The sequence below is a fragment of the Sminthopsis crassicaudata genome, chromosome 1 (genome assembly GCF_048593235.1).
Source record: "Sminthopsis crassicaudata isolate SCR6 chromosome 1, ASM4859323v1, whole genome shotgun sequence".
Taxonomy (NCBI): Eukaryota; Metazoa; Chordata; class Mammalia; order Dasyuromorphia; family Dasyuridae; genus Sminthopsis; species Sminthopsis crassicaudata.
This window is the reverse complement of record NC_133617.1, coordinates 147,726,174-147,741,366: the sequence shown is the minus strand read 5'-3', so window position 1 is coordinate 147,741,366 and position 15,193 is coordinate 147,726,174. Positions and strand designations below refer to the sequence as shown.

Genomic DNA, 15,193 nt, shown 5'->3' with positions numbered 1-15,193 from the left:
TCCTTTTTTTAAGATAATAGCTTTTTATTTTCAAAACACATACAAAGATAGCTTTCAACATTCACCTTTGTAAAACCTTGTGTTCCAAAATTTTTTTCCTCCGTTCTCCTAATCCTCCTCTCCTAGACAGCAGGCAATTCAATATAGGTAAACCATATGCGATTCTTCTATACATATTTCCACATTTATCATACTGTACAATAAAAACCAAATCAAAATGGGAGAAAAAATTCTTCATTTCTTATCATAAAAGTAATGTTTCTGTTAAAGAAATCTCATGGAGAAGAAACTTTATCAATATCTATGTATAAACTGGTGGGTTTTTTTTTTTTTTGAGGGAGGTTCGGTCTATATGGACTTAAAAGAGAACTCTCATCCCTCATCACTTTAATATACATAGTCATGTTCCATCCTCTATTACTAGCCTGTGATCTAGAAATATAGTAATAGCACAGATTCAACAATTTAACAGTCACAGTTGATAAAATCCCATCCATACTGAGTCAGTAAAACTGGATTTAGGTTCAGTTCTGATTCCAAATTATCTTGCAATTTAGGCTAAAACATCTAAATTTTCTGATTCATCATTGTCTAGGTTTTCTCATTTGTCTCCTTTTCTCACAATTGTCCTATAAAAACTAAATTGAGTTTATCTGAAAAAAAAATCCATTCACAAATATGTAGTTGTAAGGTTCAGAGTAGAAGATATATTTAGTTCACTATACAAAATCTAGATAATTGGCGCACTAGTAACAGAGGTTCAATACTGGATGGTATTTCTCAGAATTTCTTCTTTGTCCTCTTTCTCCAAATCTAAAAATTTTAAAAATTTTCAGGCAGAACATTTCCTAACTTAATGAACAGCAGAAAATGAAGGATTGTGAGCCAGAAATAAGACAGTCAGTTTTTATATATGTAATAGTATGTAGCAGTTTCAAAAGCTTGATCTTTCTTGTTTTTTCTGCAGTGTTTGACAGTATTGACAAATTGCTTTGACATTATTGACAAATTGCTCTTCCTAGATATTCTTTTCCTCTGGCCTTCATGATACTATTTTCTCCTGACTCTATTTATCTGACTTTCCTTTTCAGATTCCTCTAATTGGATTATCATCCACATCCTGCCCCCTAACTTTGAGTAAACTGAGCCTTTATCTTTTTTTCTGTCGGCACACTTTTTTGATGATTTTATCAGTTTCAATTATCATCTCTTTTCTGAGCTCACTTCACCTTTCTCCCATTTTCACATTGCCACTTGCTGATTGGACAGCTCTACCTGAATATCTCATTGCTTTTCACATCAAAATATTCCAGTGATACTTATTTTCTTTTGTCTTAAATTTCCCTCTCAGAACTTTTCCCTTTTTGTTTGGGTACCCCCATCCTTTCATTTACTCATTTTAAAGTCCCACAATTACCTCTACCTCTTCTTTAATAATGTCTTGTTGATTCTGCCACTGAGTCATCTCTTACATTTGCCCTTTCTCCTCTTGTCCAGCTTTCACCCTGATTAAGGTAATCATTATCCCTCACCTTGACTATTGCCTCTCAATTGATCTTCTTTCTGCTAAAGCTTTTTTGTCTTTTCCAATATGTCTTATTACATAACTCCTGTGCTTGACATTTAAGTCCCTTCATTTGGCATCCCTTTCTAGCCTTACTTCATATTTCCTGTACTGATCTCTGTCAGACTGGATTACTTGGTATTACCTGAACTTGGTGTCCCTCCTTTTTATAACATTACATTTTCTGCCTTCATGGATTTGCACAGCCTGTTCTCTGATGGCTAGAGTGCCCTCCTTCCATATTCCTACCTTTTTGTATCCTTAACTTTCAAGTCTTAGCTCTGGTGTCAACTCCTATGGGAAGCCTTTCCTTAACTAGTTATTTGTGCTTTCTCTCTCCCTGTTCACATTATTTTGTGTTTGCTTGTCTTTTTACACATTTCATCTCTTTAGAAGAACAGGGTCTTTTTCAATCATGACTTTGTATCCCTACCATCTAGCATAGGTGTTTGCACAAAGTAGCTGTTTAATAAATATGTACTAAATTGAATTGAAATTAGGATCTTAGAAAGTGCCACTTAATTTTTTTTTTTTTTTTTTTTTCTGGGACCTCTAGTGACAGATCTGGGATCAGTTCTTCCTGGTTCAAAAAAAAAGTTAAAAAGATTTTGTCTATTCTGTATTTTGGGAGTATACTTGATTCTTGTCCCTGACAATTCATTCCTATCAAAAGGTGAAGGATTATTAACTTGATCTAAAAAGTATTGCTAAGCATTCCTAAATATATTACCAAGATGGACAATTAAAGGAAGAAAACAAATTTACTAACTGGAAATGATCAAAACTTGATTATGGTTATGAGCCATACATAGGAAAGTTGTTCTATATAAAATATTCCCATATCTTGAATTTTTCCCTCCTTTTCAAGATTTTCAGATTACTGACAAAGCAATTATTTTTGTTATCTAACTCTCTGCCAGATTAACAACTAGTTATCAGGAAATAATCCTTATCTACATACATAATTTAGAATGTATTTTTCTTACTTGCTGTGTATCTGAAAATTTGTGTCAATGTAATTTTTGATATTTCATAATTTAAAAATAAATGTAAATTGAATTATTTAAAATGCTCTAGGGATGACTTTTTTTTTTTTTTTTTTTTTTGCTGAGGGTCACACAGCTAGGAAGTGTTAAGTGTCTGAAGTCAGATTTGAATTCAGGTGCTCCTGAATTCAGGGCTGGTGCTCTATCTACTGCACCACCTAGCTGCCCCGTAATCTTTATTTTAAATGAAAATAAAGTTCCTTGAAAACTTTCAAGGTCAGTAATTATTTTTGGGTTTTTGCCTTTGTATTTTCACCAGCCAGCACATAATAGATGCTGAGTAAATGCTTATTGTATTGAAAACTTGTTGAATCTTGCTTCTGGACATCTAGATTTTTGTGGATCCAGTTTTCTTAAAGTAAAACATAGCTAATTGAAGAAACATCCTTCACGTTGAAAAAGAAGATTTTGATGGAGAAATTATGAAATCAAGAATATAATTTTTGAAGTAATTGCAATTTTCTTTCCATTCAGAATAGTTTAATATTCTAATAATTACTACTGATACTTTTATTACGCAAAACACTTCACATATATCTTTTAAATTTTTTCTTGAATATCCCTATGAAATTTAAATATTCTTATTCCTTTTTAAATAATAAATAAGAAAAATTGAAAAAAATTGAAGTAAAGTACAATTAAAAAGCACTCAGGGTCCTTGGTAGGATCAAGAACAGATTTAGATTTTTTTTTGATACCCAGTTCAAGGTTTTTCCTACTCTGATATCTCTATTGTTATAGGCACTATTAAGTTAGCTTAGTATTTGATTAGAAACAACTAAAGCCCTATCAGTAAGGTGGTTCCCAAAAGTTGTAATGATGTGTTTTTCTGATTTCCAAATGCCTACTGAAGAAATGTCTTTTTCTTTTTCTTTAAAAAAATTTTTTAAAATTAATTTTATAATTATAAAATTATAAATTTTTTTGACAGTACATATGCATGAGTAATTTTTTTTTATAACATTATCCCTTGTATTCATTTTTCCAAATTTTCCCCTCCTTCCCTCTACTCCCTCCCCTAGATGACAGGCAATCCCATATATATTACATGTGTTACAGTATAACCTAGATACAATATATATGTGTAAATCCAATTTTCTTGTTGCACGTTAAGAATTGGATTCCGAAGGTATAAGTAACCTGGGTAGAAAGACACTAGTGCTAACAGTTTACATTCAATTCCCAGTGTTCTTTCTCTGGGTGTAGTTGTTTCTGTCCATCATTGATCAACTGGAAGTGAGTTGGATCTTCTTTATGTTGAAGATACCCACTTCCATCAGAATATAACTTCATACAGTATTGTTGTTGAAGTGTATAGTGAGTTTCTGGTTTTGTTCATTTCACTCAGCATCAGTTGATTTAAGTCTCTCCAAACCTTTCTGTATTCATCCTGCTGGTCATTTCTTACAGAGCAATAATATTCCATAACATTCATATACCATAATTTACCCAACCATTCTCCAATTGATGGACATCCATTCATTTTCTATTTTATAGCCACTACAAAAAGAGCTGCCACAAACATTTTGGCACATACAGGTCCCTTTCCCTTCTTTAGTATTTCTTTGGGATATAAGCCTAGTAGTAGCACTGCTGGATCAAAGGGTATGCACAGTTTGATAACTTTTTGGGCATAGTTCCAAATTGCTCTCCAGAATGGTTGGATTCTTTCACAACTCTACCAACAATGCATCAGTGTCCCAGTTTTCCCACATCCCCTCCAACATTCATCATTATTTGTTCCTGTCATCTTAGCCAGTCTGACAGGTGTGTAGTGGTATCTCAGAGTTGTCTTAATTTGCATTTCTCTGATCAGTAGTGATTTGGAATACTCTTTCATATGAGTGGATATAGTTTCAATTTCATCATCTGAGAATTGTCTGTTCATATCCTTCGACCATTTATCAATTGGAGAATGGTTTGATTTCTTATAGATTAGGGTCAGTTCTCTATATATTTTGGAAATGAGGCCTTTATCAGAACTTTTAACTATAAAAATATTTTTCCAATTTGTTATTTCCCTTCTAATCTTGTTTGCATTAGTTTTGTTTGTACAGAAACTTTTTAGTTTGATGTAATCAAAATCTTCTGTTTTGTGATCAATAATGATCTCTAGTTCTCCTCTGGTCATAAATTCCTTCGTCCTCCACAGGTCTGAAAGGTAAACAATCCTCTGTTCCTCTAATCTATTTATGGTCTCATTCTTTATGCCTAAATCATGGACCCATTTTGATCTTAACTTGGTATATGGTTAATGTTTTTTTCTTTTGTAAAAACAGCACTAAAGGATTGAATCCTCTGAGTCAAAAACAAATTAAAAGTTTTTTTTTTTTCCAAATATGGTAATAAGTTGTGCAGAATCTTCCATGTTTTTGCCTGGTTCTCCTTTTGTGCTTTGCATTTTATGAAGTGGTTGATAGGGTTTAGGATTTGTTTCACTGTTAGACCTTCTGTGAGATTAGGTCTGCAACCCTGTCTTCATTAGTGCCATATAGTAACCAAGTAATTTTTGTTATTGAAATTGTTTAAAAAAATTTTAAATATAATAAATACCATATAATTTCCATATATAAAGTAGAGCTGAAAAAAGGATTGTATATAAAATTGCAACTGTAACTCTTACATATAGCTTCTTTTTTTTAAGTATATAATAAATTCAAAGCTTTTATCTTGAACTTTGCTCTCCTCCCCGCCTCTCCTCTTCCCTTATCCCATCTATCTCCATTTAAAAAAAAAAAAAAAAAAAAACTTGTAACTAGCCTTAAAAATAGTCAAGCAAAACAAATTTCTGTATTGTCTATATTCATTCTATACTTTCAGTCTATCATCCATCTTTTGGAATTATGGTTTCTCTTTTCAGTGATCAAAGTTGATTTTCTATGTTGTTGTGTAAATTGTTCTTTTGCTGACCAAATAACCTACCTAGCACAGTTTAACAATGCTCATGTGTATGTTATTTATATTAATTTAGCTGATTTTATTCAATCTCTATTTTTATTTTCGGTATATGTGTAGTAGAGTTAGTTGTGGTTACTGTTTAAGCTACCAGTGAGTGTAATTTTTTTATTTTCCAAATTTGTTATATTCTTTAAACATAATAGTTTTAAGTTTAATCATTTAACTTTTTTTGTATCATCTCTAGAAATCTTGTCTCTTTTCTTTTCATATGTTTATGGTTCCTCTTTCCTCTTCTCTCCCCATCCAAAACCCCCGCCTCCCCTCAAAAAGCCTCACACTCTCCTTGATCTCTTGATCTTTAGACAGAAATAGATGTGAAGCCCTGTGTTGTTCTGTACTGTTCTATTGTTGTCAGTCTGTACTTTAAAATAATTGTGCATGTGTTGTTTTGGTGACAGGTATATATGATATTGACTAGAAGGAAGGTTTAAATTCTTATTTTTTTATTCTTGAGTTGTATGCTAAATATTTTTTATTCTTTAATATTCACTACATAGAATGAAAACAAAATGTTGATAGTTTAGCAAACTTTGTTTATATTTGTGGTCTGACTCTAGGAAAAAAATTTGGATGACAAAGCATATCGAAACATCAAAGAACTGGAAACATATGCTGAAAACACACAAAGTTCTCTTCTTTACTTAACACTGGAAGTATTGGGTATGTTCACTTTCTACTTGATATTTCTCTCTAGTGGGGCAGCTAGGTGGTGCAGTGGATAGAGTACCAGCCCTGAATTCAGGACCTGAGTTCAAATTTGGTCTCAGATACTTAACACTTCCTAGCTGTGCGACCTCAGCCTCAGGGGGAAAAAAAAAGAAGATATTTCTCTCTAGTAAAACCAGTTTTATTTTTAGTTGAGAATTTCTCTTAGTAGCTTCAGTAATAAGTTTTTTTTTTTTTTTTTTCCTAAGGAGAAAAAGGGTTGCTGAACAAATTGCTAGAATCGGCTTTTTAGTAATTAAGACCATCAAATGTTAAAGCACTTGTAACAGTGCATTGGCATCATCATTTCTTTTTGTTGTTAGAAATCTGCTCATTATAAATGATTAGTAACTAATTTTTTTTGAGGGGAAGGAGTTGATTGCTGATTTTTTTGTCAGTGTGAATCAGCAACTCATTCCTAACTTTTAGTCAAAGTTGCCTGACACACAGAGAAATTAAATTTATATCTATCGGAGGAAGGAGTTGAATATATATCATTCTTGACTGTTTACTTACTCTAATATGTTACTTCTCAACTTAATCACTAAAGTATTTTTATAAGATTTTTCAAAGACTCATAATTTGGTTTATTCATCTTTGTGTCTTTTGTAATATTTTTATATGTACTGATGAGTAACAGAAGAGCATTTTTTTCCTTAAATACTATTTTGTTTTTCAAATTCATGCAAAGATAGTTTTCAGCATTCACCTTTGCAAAACCTTATTTTCAAATTTTTTTCCTTCTCTTCCCCCTCCTCCCCAAGAGAGCAAGCAATCTGATATAGGTTAAACATGTGGTATTTTTCTAAATATATTTCCATACACAAAAAAAAAATCAGATCAAAAGAGAAAAAAAAAAAGCAAGCAAACAGCAACAAAAAGGTGAAAATACTATACTGTGATCCACATTCAGTCTCCATTGTTCTTTCTCTGGATGTATATGGCACTTGCTATCACAAGTCTATTGGAATTGTGTCAACTCTTGGTATGCACTCTTTTTTATTATTATTATTATAACTTTTTATTGAACATATGCATGGGTAATTTTTCAACATTGACCTTTGCAAATACTTCTGTTCCAGCTTTTCCCCTCCTTCTCTCCACTTCCTCCCCTAGATGGAAGGCAATCCCATACATGTTAAACACGTTAAAGCACATGTTAAATACAATATATGTTGGTGTACACACCTAATATTTGTTAAATTTGAATTTTGTTAACCATATGAATAGGTGTGAGTAGCAATGAATATAAAAAGAATACTAGGAAAGGGAGATAATTCATTATTATTCCCTCTGTTAGTAATGTTAACTTATTATTTTCTTTATTGTGTCTTTTAATGTGTACTTGCTACTGCTTCTCCTTATACAATCTGTTATTCTCCCTATCCTTAATCTTTCTACTTTTTTTCCCCTTATTGTGTCTTTTTTTTCTTTCTTAAGCTTTTCAGCTTTCTTCTGAAGATATTTATTATTTTTTGACACTGCTAACTAATCAGAGCACTATTTCTTTTATATCTGTAAAGCAGGCTTATTGTAGTATTGGGTGATATCCCTAAGAAGAGCATCTCTTAAAATATTTTTGCAATTTGATGGTTTTTTTTTTAAACTAATTTAGTAGAATTTTCTCTCTCTGACCTTATGTTCCAGATTATTGAGTTCTTATTATAATTATTAAGTTCTTTAAGCTAAGGACAATGTATTATAATTATTTTTTAAAGAAAACTGTCACTATGGTACTCTAGGTAATAAAAATTATTGCTCTATTTTTTCTTAAAAACACATCCAGAGCCTTGACTTCTATCCATTTCTTGTCAGTACCTGAGTATATCCTGGCCTTTCCATTTTCCATGAATTGAACCTTTTTTATATATTGTCTCCCCCAATTACAGTATGAGCTTCTTGAAAGCAAAGATTGTCTCACATTTTTATTTGTATTCTTAGCTCTTAGAAGAGTGCTTGACATATATTAAGTGCTTAAGAAAGGCTTTTCCATTTTTATATGTATGTGAATTTACACATACATATACATGTATTTATCCATCTCAATTTTTTCTTATTATGGTTCTATATCTTATAGAATCATCTCATATTTTGACAAATATAGGAAAGACATATTGTATGAAAAGAATCTTTAAAGTATATCTTGTTTTGTTGATATACATATATCCCTGTAATATATATGTTCTTTTGGTATACATACATATTGTACACATGGTTATTCTGTATGTGTATTTTCCCCCAAAATAAAGCAGTAGAACAAGGAAAAAACCCCACACTCAAAGATAGTTATTATAATAAATTAAAGAATAGAATTATTTACTTGCAAAGCATATTCCTTAGAATGAGATTATCTGGGACATTATACTGAAAAGAAGAGAATGGAAAGATATGCTTTTGATGGAATATAATCTGAGGAAGCTTTTTATTAAGTTGTTTTACTTTTGAAACTCATTGTGTAGTAAAACGATATCTGCTTTATGTGTAATTATTCTTTGAATCTGATCACAGTCTTTTTTCAGGCATAAAATATATACATTACCTATTCAACTTATGAAATTAAAATAAAGGTAACCCAACTTTATTTCTATTTGTAAAAAAAAAAAAAAAAAAAAAAATAGGTGTAAGGGACCTCCATGCAGATCATGCTGCAAGTCATATTGGAAAAGCACAAGGAATTGTTACCTGCTTGAGAGCAACTCCTTATCATATCAGTAGGCGAAAGGTGTTTCTTCCCATGGACATTTGCATGTTGGTAAGAAATTCTAAGAACAGTAACAATAAGCTGCAAACTAAAAATAAATGTTTTCTCTTCTAAAAACTATAAAATTTTAAGTATGCATGTAATGTGAATTTCCTGTAATTCTATGTAACAAAGACAAGTGACTTAGTTTGAAAAAAAAAAAGTGTACTTCTTTCCATGTCATTTCCCAAATATCTTCAGGGTTTTATCCTATCAGGCATTTATTTTTGATGATTGAGTGAGGAAGGGCAGTTCAAATTACTTATTTTCGTTTGTCATCTCTTTACCCTAGGCAGTCATCTAATGGGTTAGCTTTTCCTAAAGGCTGGGCACAATTAGTAAGAGGAAAAAAATACATTTAAAGTTAAGAAAAGCATTTTACTTTGTAAGAAATATAAGCTTTAAGTTTTGGGAAAGAAATTGCTGTTGTCTGTTCTCTTAAGACTTTATTGCTATTATAGTTTTCTTGTTCAATGATTTTACATTGAACCAGTGAAGTTGTTATTGTATGATGAATAATTAACCATATATTATCTCAGGAGCTTATTTTATGCTGGTAAATTAGGTTTAGTTATATTAAGAGCACCCTAATTTGGATTTTCTTTTATAGCATAGTGTTTCACAAGAAGATTTTTTACGTAAGAACCAAGACAAAAATCTGAGGGATGTAATATATGACATTGCCAGCCAGGGACATCTTCATTTAAAACATGTAAGTTTCCTTTTTTAGATTAATGAATAAAGTGTGTTTTAATCCCTAGATTTTTTTTTTTTTAATGTTATTTTGGTGTCAGTGGCTTGGAATTCTTTAGATTCATCTTGTATTGAGTGACCCTTCACACAGCTCCCTTTGAAAGCTCTTTACAAGCTTCTCTAGCCAGTTTCTCTGCTCTCAGGAGATGGCCTCATATCTTCACTGAGAAAAGCTGACATTAGTTTTTTTAATCCTCCCTCTTTAAAGTATGCCTTTATATTTATCTTCTTCTTTATCCTATTTCAGGGAACATATATTATTTTCTCTTTGACTAATTTCTCTCTATACCTATTCTATCAACTCTATGCCACACTGATTACTTCATGACTTTGCTCCATTAGTAATACTCTTAAATATTATCAGTCCACTAAATAGCACCTTTTCCACTGAGTTGTTTTCTTCATGAGCAGAAGTTTCCCCCAACTTGAAAAACAAACTTTTTTTTTTTTTTTAACTCTGTAGCTTCCCCTCAAATAACTCTATTCTGTTTTTACCAGAAGAGTTGGAATCACTTGGTGAAATGCTTTTAATTTTGTGATTCTTAGAAAGATTACAAATTGTTTTTCAGGACAGTTGAAGAGTTTCACAGCCTATTTTCCTATAGTTCTATGTTAACTGCTTCTTTTATCATCTCTGCCAATTTGCTGAATGTGAAGTGTGAAACCTTAATTATTTTAATTTGCATTTCTTATTAATTTGGAAGGTTTGTTTTTTAAAAATATGCTTGTTAATATTTTGCATTTATTTTACACAAAGTAATATTTATACATAAGTCTAATTATGTTATCACTCGGCTTAAAAATTTTTCATAACTTACTGTTGTCACATAGATAAAATATACATCCCATTACTTGGTGAAGCTTTCCATAATCTTTGGAGTCTCCAGTTACTGCTGTTTTTTCTTTTCCTTTTTAAAAACTTAAGAAATTAATCATCAACAAAAATAAATATTCCAGTATTGTTCAGTTGTTTTCAATCGTTTCCAATTCTCTATGATCCTATTTGGTTTCTTTTTGGCAAAGATACTAAACTAGTTTGCCATTTCCTTCTCCAATTCATTTTACAAATGAAGAAATTGAGACAGGGTCACACAGCTAGTAAGTGGTGTGAGACCAGATTCAAAAGATTGACCACATCAGAAAAGGTATGTGTCATTATATACATCTGGGCTATCATTTCTCTGTCAAGAGGCCAGAGGTATGCTTCATTATCAGTCTTGAAGTCTCAGATAGTTTTAATTTTAACATAGTTTTATACCATAATAACCAACATTTATATGTGATTTGCAAGTCATTTTATATATTAGCTTTCTCATATGGTCATTTATAAAATTGAGAAGCAGTGGTTTAGTTTGATAAATTAGTTTGCCAGGTCATACAACTAGTATGAGGTAATATTTGAACCCAAATCTGACTTCAAGTTGCCTTACTGTCTCTCACTTTTACTCTGTATCTGCATAGTGAGCTATTACCTGCTCTTCTCTTTTCTTCTGCTTACATGTCATTGCTAATGCTATCTGCTATATGTGTAATGGAAATTTCTTCTGTTGAAATACTTTTCCTTTTCCTAAGGCCCCATAGAGACATCACTTTCTCCACAAAGTAATTATTGATTTTCTTAATGTAGAAGTGATCAATCCATTAAATGTCATATAATATTATGATTCATATGCTTTTCACATTCTGATTTTTGTTATAATTAGGATATAGGACATTCAAACTGGGATGAGTTTGGTTGTGATCAGTCTATCTTTTTTATATAAAAGATAAGGAAACTGAGGCAAGAGAAGTTATTTGCCCAAGAAAAGATGAATAATAAGAAATATAGCAAAGCTTATCCATAGAACAAAAAAGATTTCCTAAAATCTTTGTCTTTTTTTTTTTTTTTCTGGATTTTGTAGCTGTAAAAGTTTTTAATTCTTGTTTGAACAGAAAAATTTAATTTTCTTTTTTTTCAGAGAATATCTAGCCGGGAAGTGGATAAAAATAACAAAATGTGTCAATATAAAAAGATACTTCTTAATAATTGTAGTTGCCCAGACATGCACTGGGTTGCCTTTGAGTGTCAGAAGACTCCCCAACCCCAAGCATCTTGAAGCAAAGGCTCTGATATCACTGTTTTGGTCAGAGATGTTCTAGAGGAGGTTCTGTATTACTTATAGGTTAAACTAGAGAAACTCTTACCACCCTCCTTGTTCTGAAATCCCACAATTTTGTGACTTTTTTTGATAGGTTTGTTTTGTGTATTTGGAGCTATTTGTTTACTTTAAGAGTTAGTATTTTTTTAGGGTCATCAAATCTGTTTCTTCTTGTTCTTTTTAGGCCAGATCCTTCCAGGAAAGCGTTCCTGTGAAAGCATTTCCTGCTTTTCTTCTGACTGTAAGTAGCATAACAGACAGAGTCAATAGTACTTAAGGAACTAGATATATATAATTTTACATATTTTAAATTGCTGCAAATTTATGTCTGCAATATTGGGGGGTCTTGGTTTATATTTTTCTTTGTTTTTCTAAGTTTTAAAAATGATGTTCTTCCTATAGTATATAAAGAAATAAAAAACTTTGTCTCCCTAAAAGAATGTTTTAAAACATCATTTCCTCGTTCTGTTTCCCAAGATTTAGTTCTATGTTTTCTATAGAGGATATAATAAAAATCAATGTAGAAATCTATAATTTATCAATGTAGAAATCTATAATTTAAGTATTAAATTATAGTATTTCGTTTTGTGTGTTTGAATGGATATATAACTATATATTGATTGAAGAAAATTTTATACTATATACTGATCAATCTTAAATATAGGAAGTCCTTAGCCTAAAGAAAAATCTTTTATCAATGACGTAGATAAAACTACACTCTTTTGAAACTTGTAAGCAACACAAAGCTGGAGGAGATAACTATTTTCCTGAGAAATAGAATCAAGAAAGATTTGGATTTACAAGTTGGAAAAATGAGATTCATCTTCATAGCTAAGCCCTTAACAATATCTTTTACATGAGACATTACCTTGTTCTTATAGCTACTAGGTTCCTCTTCTCTCCAATTAATTCATTTATTTTACACATAATTATGTATGTGTATATGGTCTTCTTCCAGTAGATTGTAACTCCCTTGACGGAAGGTGTAATGTGCCCTCCTGGCAGTTACAATTACTAGTCTGCTCTAGGCCCAACAGAGTACCTTTGACCACTGACCTCTGCAGTGTGAACTCTACCCGGCTCGCCTCCTCTGAGGCCTTCAAAGGTCTCTGGCCACAATCTCTTGAATCTATAGCTTAACAACCGGTAGCACATTCAAGAACAGCCACATGTAATCTTAAAAGCCTTTATTATACCTACTCACATAATGCCCTGACTGATGCCCTGATTTGTTGGTTCCCTAGTGAACACCTGGTCAGAAGACCCACATGTTCACTACCAAACTCCTTACCTCTTTTGGTTACCCATCTTGGCTTGGCCACCCAGGCTAGAGAGCCAGGGTGAAGAGCGCTAGGTTAAAGAGAGCGACTGCTGCCTGCAGTGGGCTTATAAAGGGTCTGTGAGGTCACACACACAGCCAATCAGCGAGAGAGTCACCCATTACGAAGCTATCTCAAAATGGACAGGATCCCACCTACAAGGCAGTCCTAATATCCACAGAAATTACTTCTGAGCCTCAATCTCCCAATGCACGGTGTCCGCCCATTTAAAGGGCCCTTACAGGAAGGAACTATTTCCTTTTTGCCTTTATATCATAGTGCTTAGCATATGCTATGTGCATAATAAAAATTTATTGAATAATTATTTGTGAAGTAATTGTATGAGATAAGTTCCCCAAAATATAGGCTGTATGAATAGAATTAGTGAGAGATAATTGAGATAATTATCGTCTTCTACTGTCTCCTGATTTGAACACATCTAAAGTATTTTACTTTGTGCTGCACACTGTTTTAAGGTGGATATTAATAAATTGGGATAGAAACTAAAGAAATCTCAGTAAAGGTTGTGAAGGATATAGAAAGCATGTCCTATTTAGTAAATATTTGTTGAGCTTAATTTAATAGAGATTAAGAGCTTAAGAGCTAGAAAGTATCTGAGGCAGAATTTGAATTTAGGCCTTTCAAACTTTAGGACCAATGAACTCCCCACTGAGCCACCTAGTTACTTATACAAATAAGGACATTTCTTCTTTAATAACAACTCTTGATTCAAATTTTATTTACATACTTTGTTTTTATATCACCTTCACTTCTAAATGTATTCTTCTCTGCCAAGAGAGACATCCCTTGTAACAAAATATTTAAAAGGAAAGAAAAGCAAATCCTCAAAGTATCTTATTTAAAAGCAGAAGTTCAACCAGCTAAGAGAACAGGAGTCTTTTTTTTCTTTTTCTTTTCTTTTTTTTTTTTTTTTTTTTAAAGAAAACCCCAAATTATTTATTTATTTAATGTTTGTTTTCCCCACCTCAGTTTCATTTAAAACAATTTTTTTTTTAAATTTGTGTTTAAAACTTATGAGGTCCAGATATTCTACCATCAGTCCCCATTCAAAAAACACATGTGAAGATAGGCAAACATTTCTATAAGTCATGTTGTGGGGGGGGGGCGGGAACAGATTGCCCACCCTAAAAAACACACACACACACACAAGAAAAATTTAAAAAATGACAAAGAGAAAGTATACTTTAATTTGGATTCAAACACAATCAGTTTCTTCTCTGGGTATAGATAGCATTTTTCATCATAGGCCTTCAGAGTAGTTATGGATCATTGTATTGTTGAGAATAGCAAAGTAATTCACAGCTGATCATCCCACAATGTTATTATTACTTTGTACATTTTACTTTGCTTGATTTCATGGAAGACTTTCCAAGTTAGAATATAACAGTCTTCAACAAAATCATTAACAAATCATTGTTCATTCTTGATGATTTTTTGGTGAAAAAAGATTTACTATTTCACTAAGGCAGGGACTATTTTAATGAATTTTTTTTTTTAACTATTATAATGATTGAGAACTTTTTCTTTATATCAGTCTTAAATCTATTCGCTACCTCTTTGAACTAGTCCTAGATCAGAGGATTTGAGTTCAGATCTCAGCCCTGACCTTTAGTACCTATGTGACCTAGTGTGCTTACTCACACTAACTGTGATCACTTAGCCTCACTTAGTTTCCTTATCTGAAAAGGAAAGCTTCTGAGTTCTCTTCCAGCTTTTTCTATGCTCCTATGACTTTCTGCTTATTGTTCTTCCTCTGAAACCAACCTGAAAGTATAATACCACTTTCACATGACAACCCTTTAAATATTAGAAAACAAAGTTTTCTCTTTGTCATTTGCTAGCTTCATCTGCAATGAATATTCTAATTTACCTGTAAGTGTTGGTTATACATAGGGGAGAAGTAGTGAGAGGTGAGAGCAGAAAAGGTATATTGAGGCCAAATTTTGGAG

The 15,193-nt window shown here is 32.0% G+C and overlaps 1 protein-coding gene across 6 annotated transcripts in view; it reads left to right on the top strand.

The window, feature by feature from the left end:
• Positions 1-15,193, top strand: part of NDUFAF6 (NADH:ubiquinone oxidoreductase complex assembly factor 6) — a 42,338-nt gene that overhangs the window by 20,422 nt on the left and 6,723 nt on the right. For all 6 annotated transcript variants that reach the window (XM_074269117.1, XM_074269106.1, XM_074269135.1 and 3 more), the window contains 4 exons: positions 6,126-6,228; positions 8,892-9,025; positions 9,624-9,725; positions 12,089-12,145. In XM_074269117.1, coding sequence (XP_074125218.1) covers positions 6,126-6,228; positions 8,892-9,025; positions 9,624-9,725; positions 12,089-12,145 — 396 coding nt within the window. The remainder of the gene's footprint in view (positions 1-6,125; positions 6,229-8,891; positions 9,026-9,623; positions 9,726-12,088; positions 12,146-15,193) is intronic.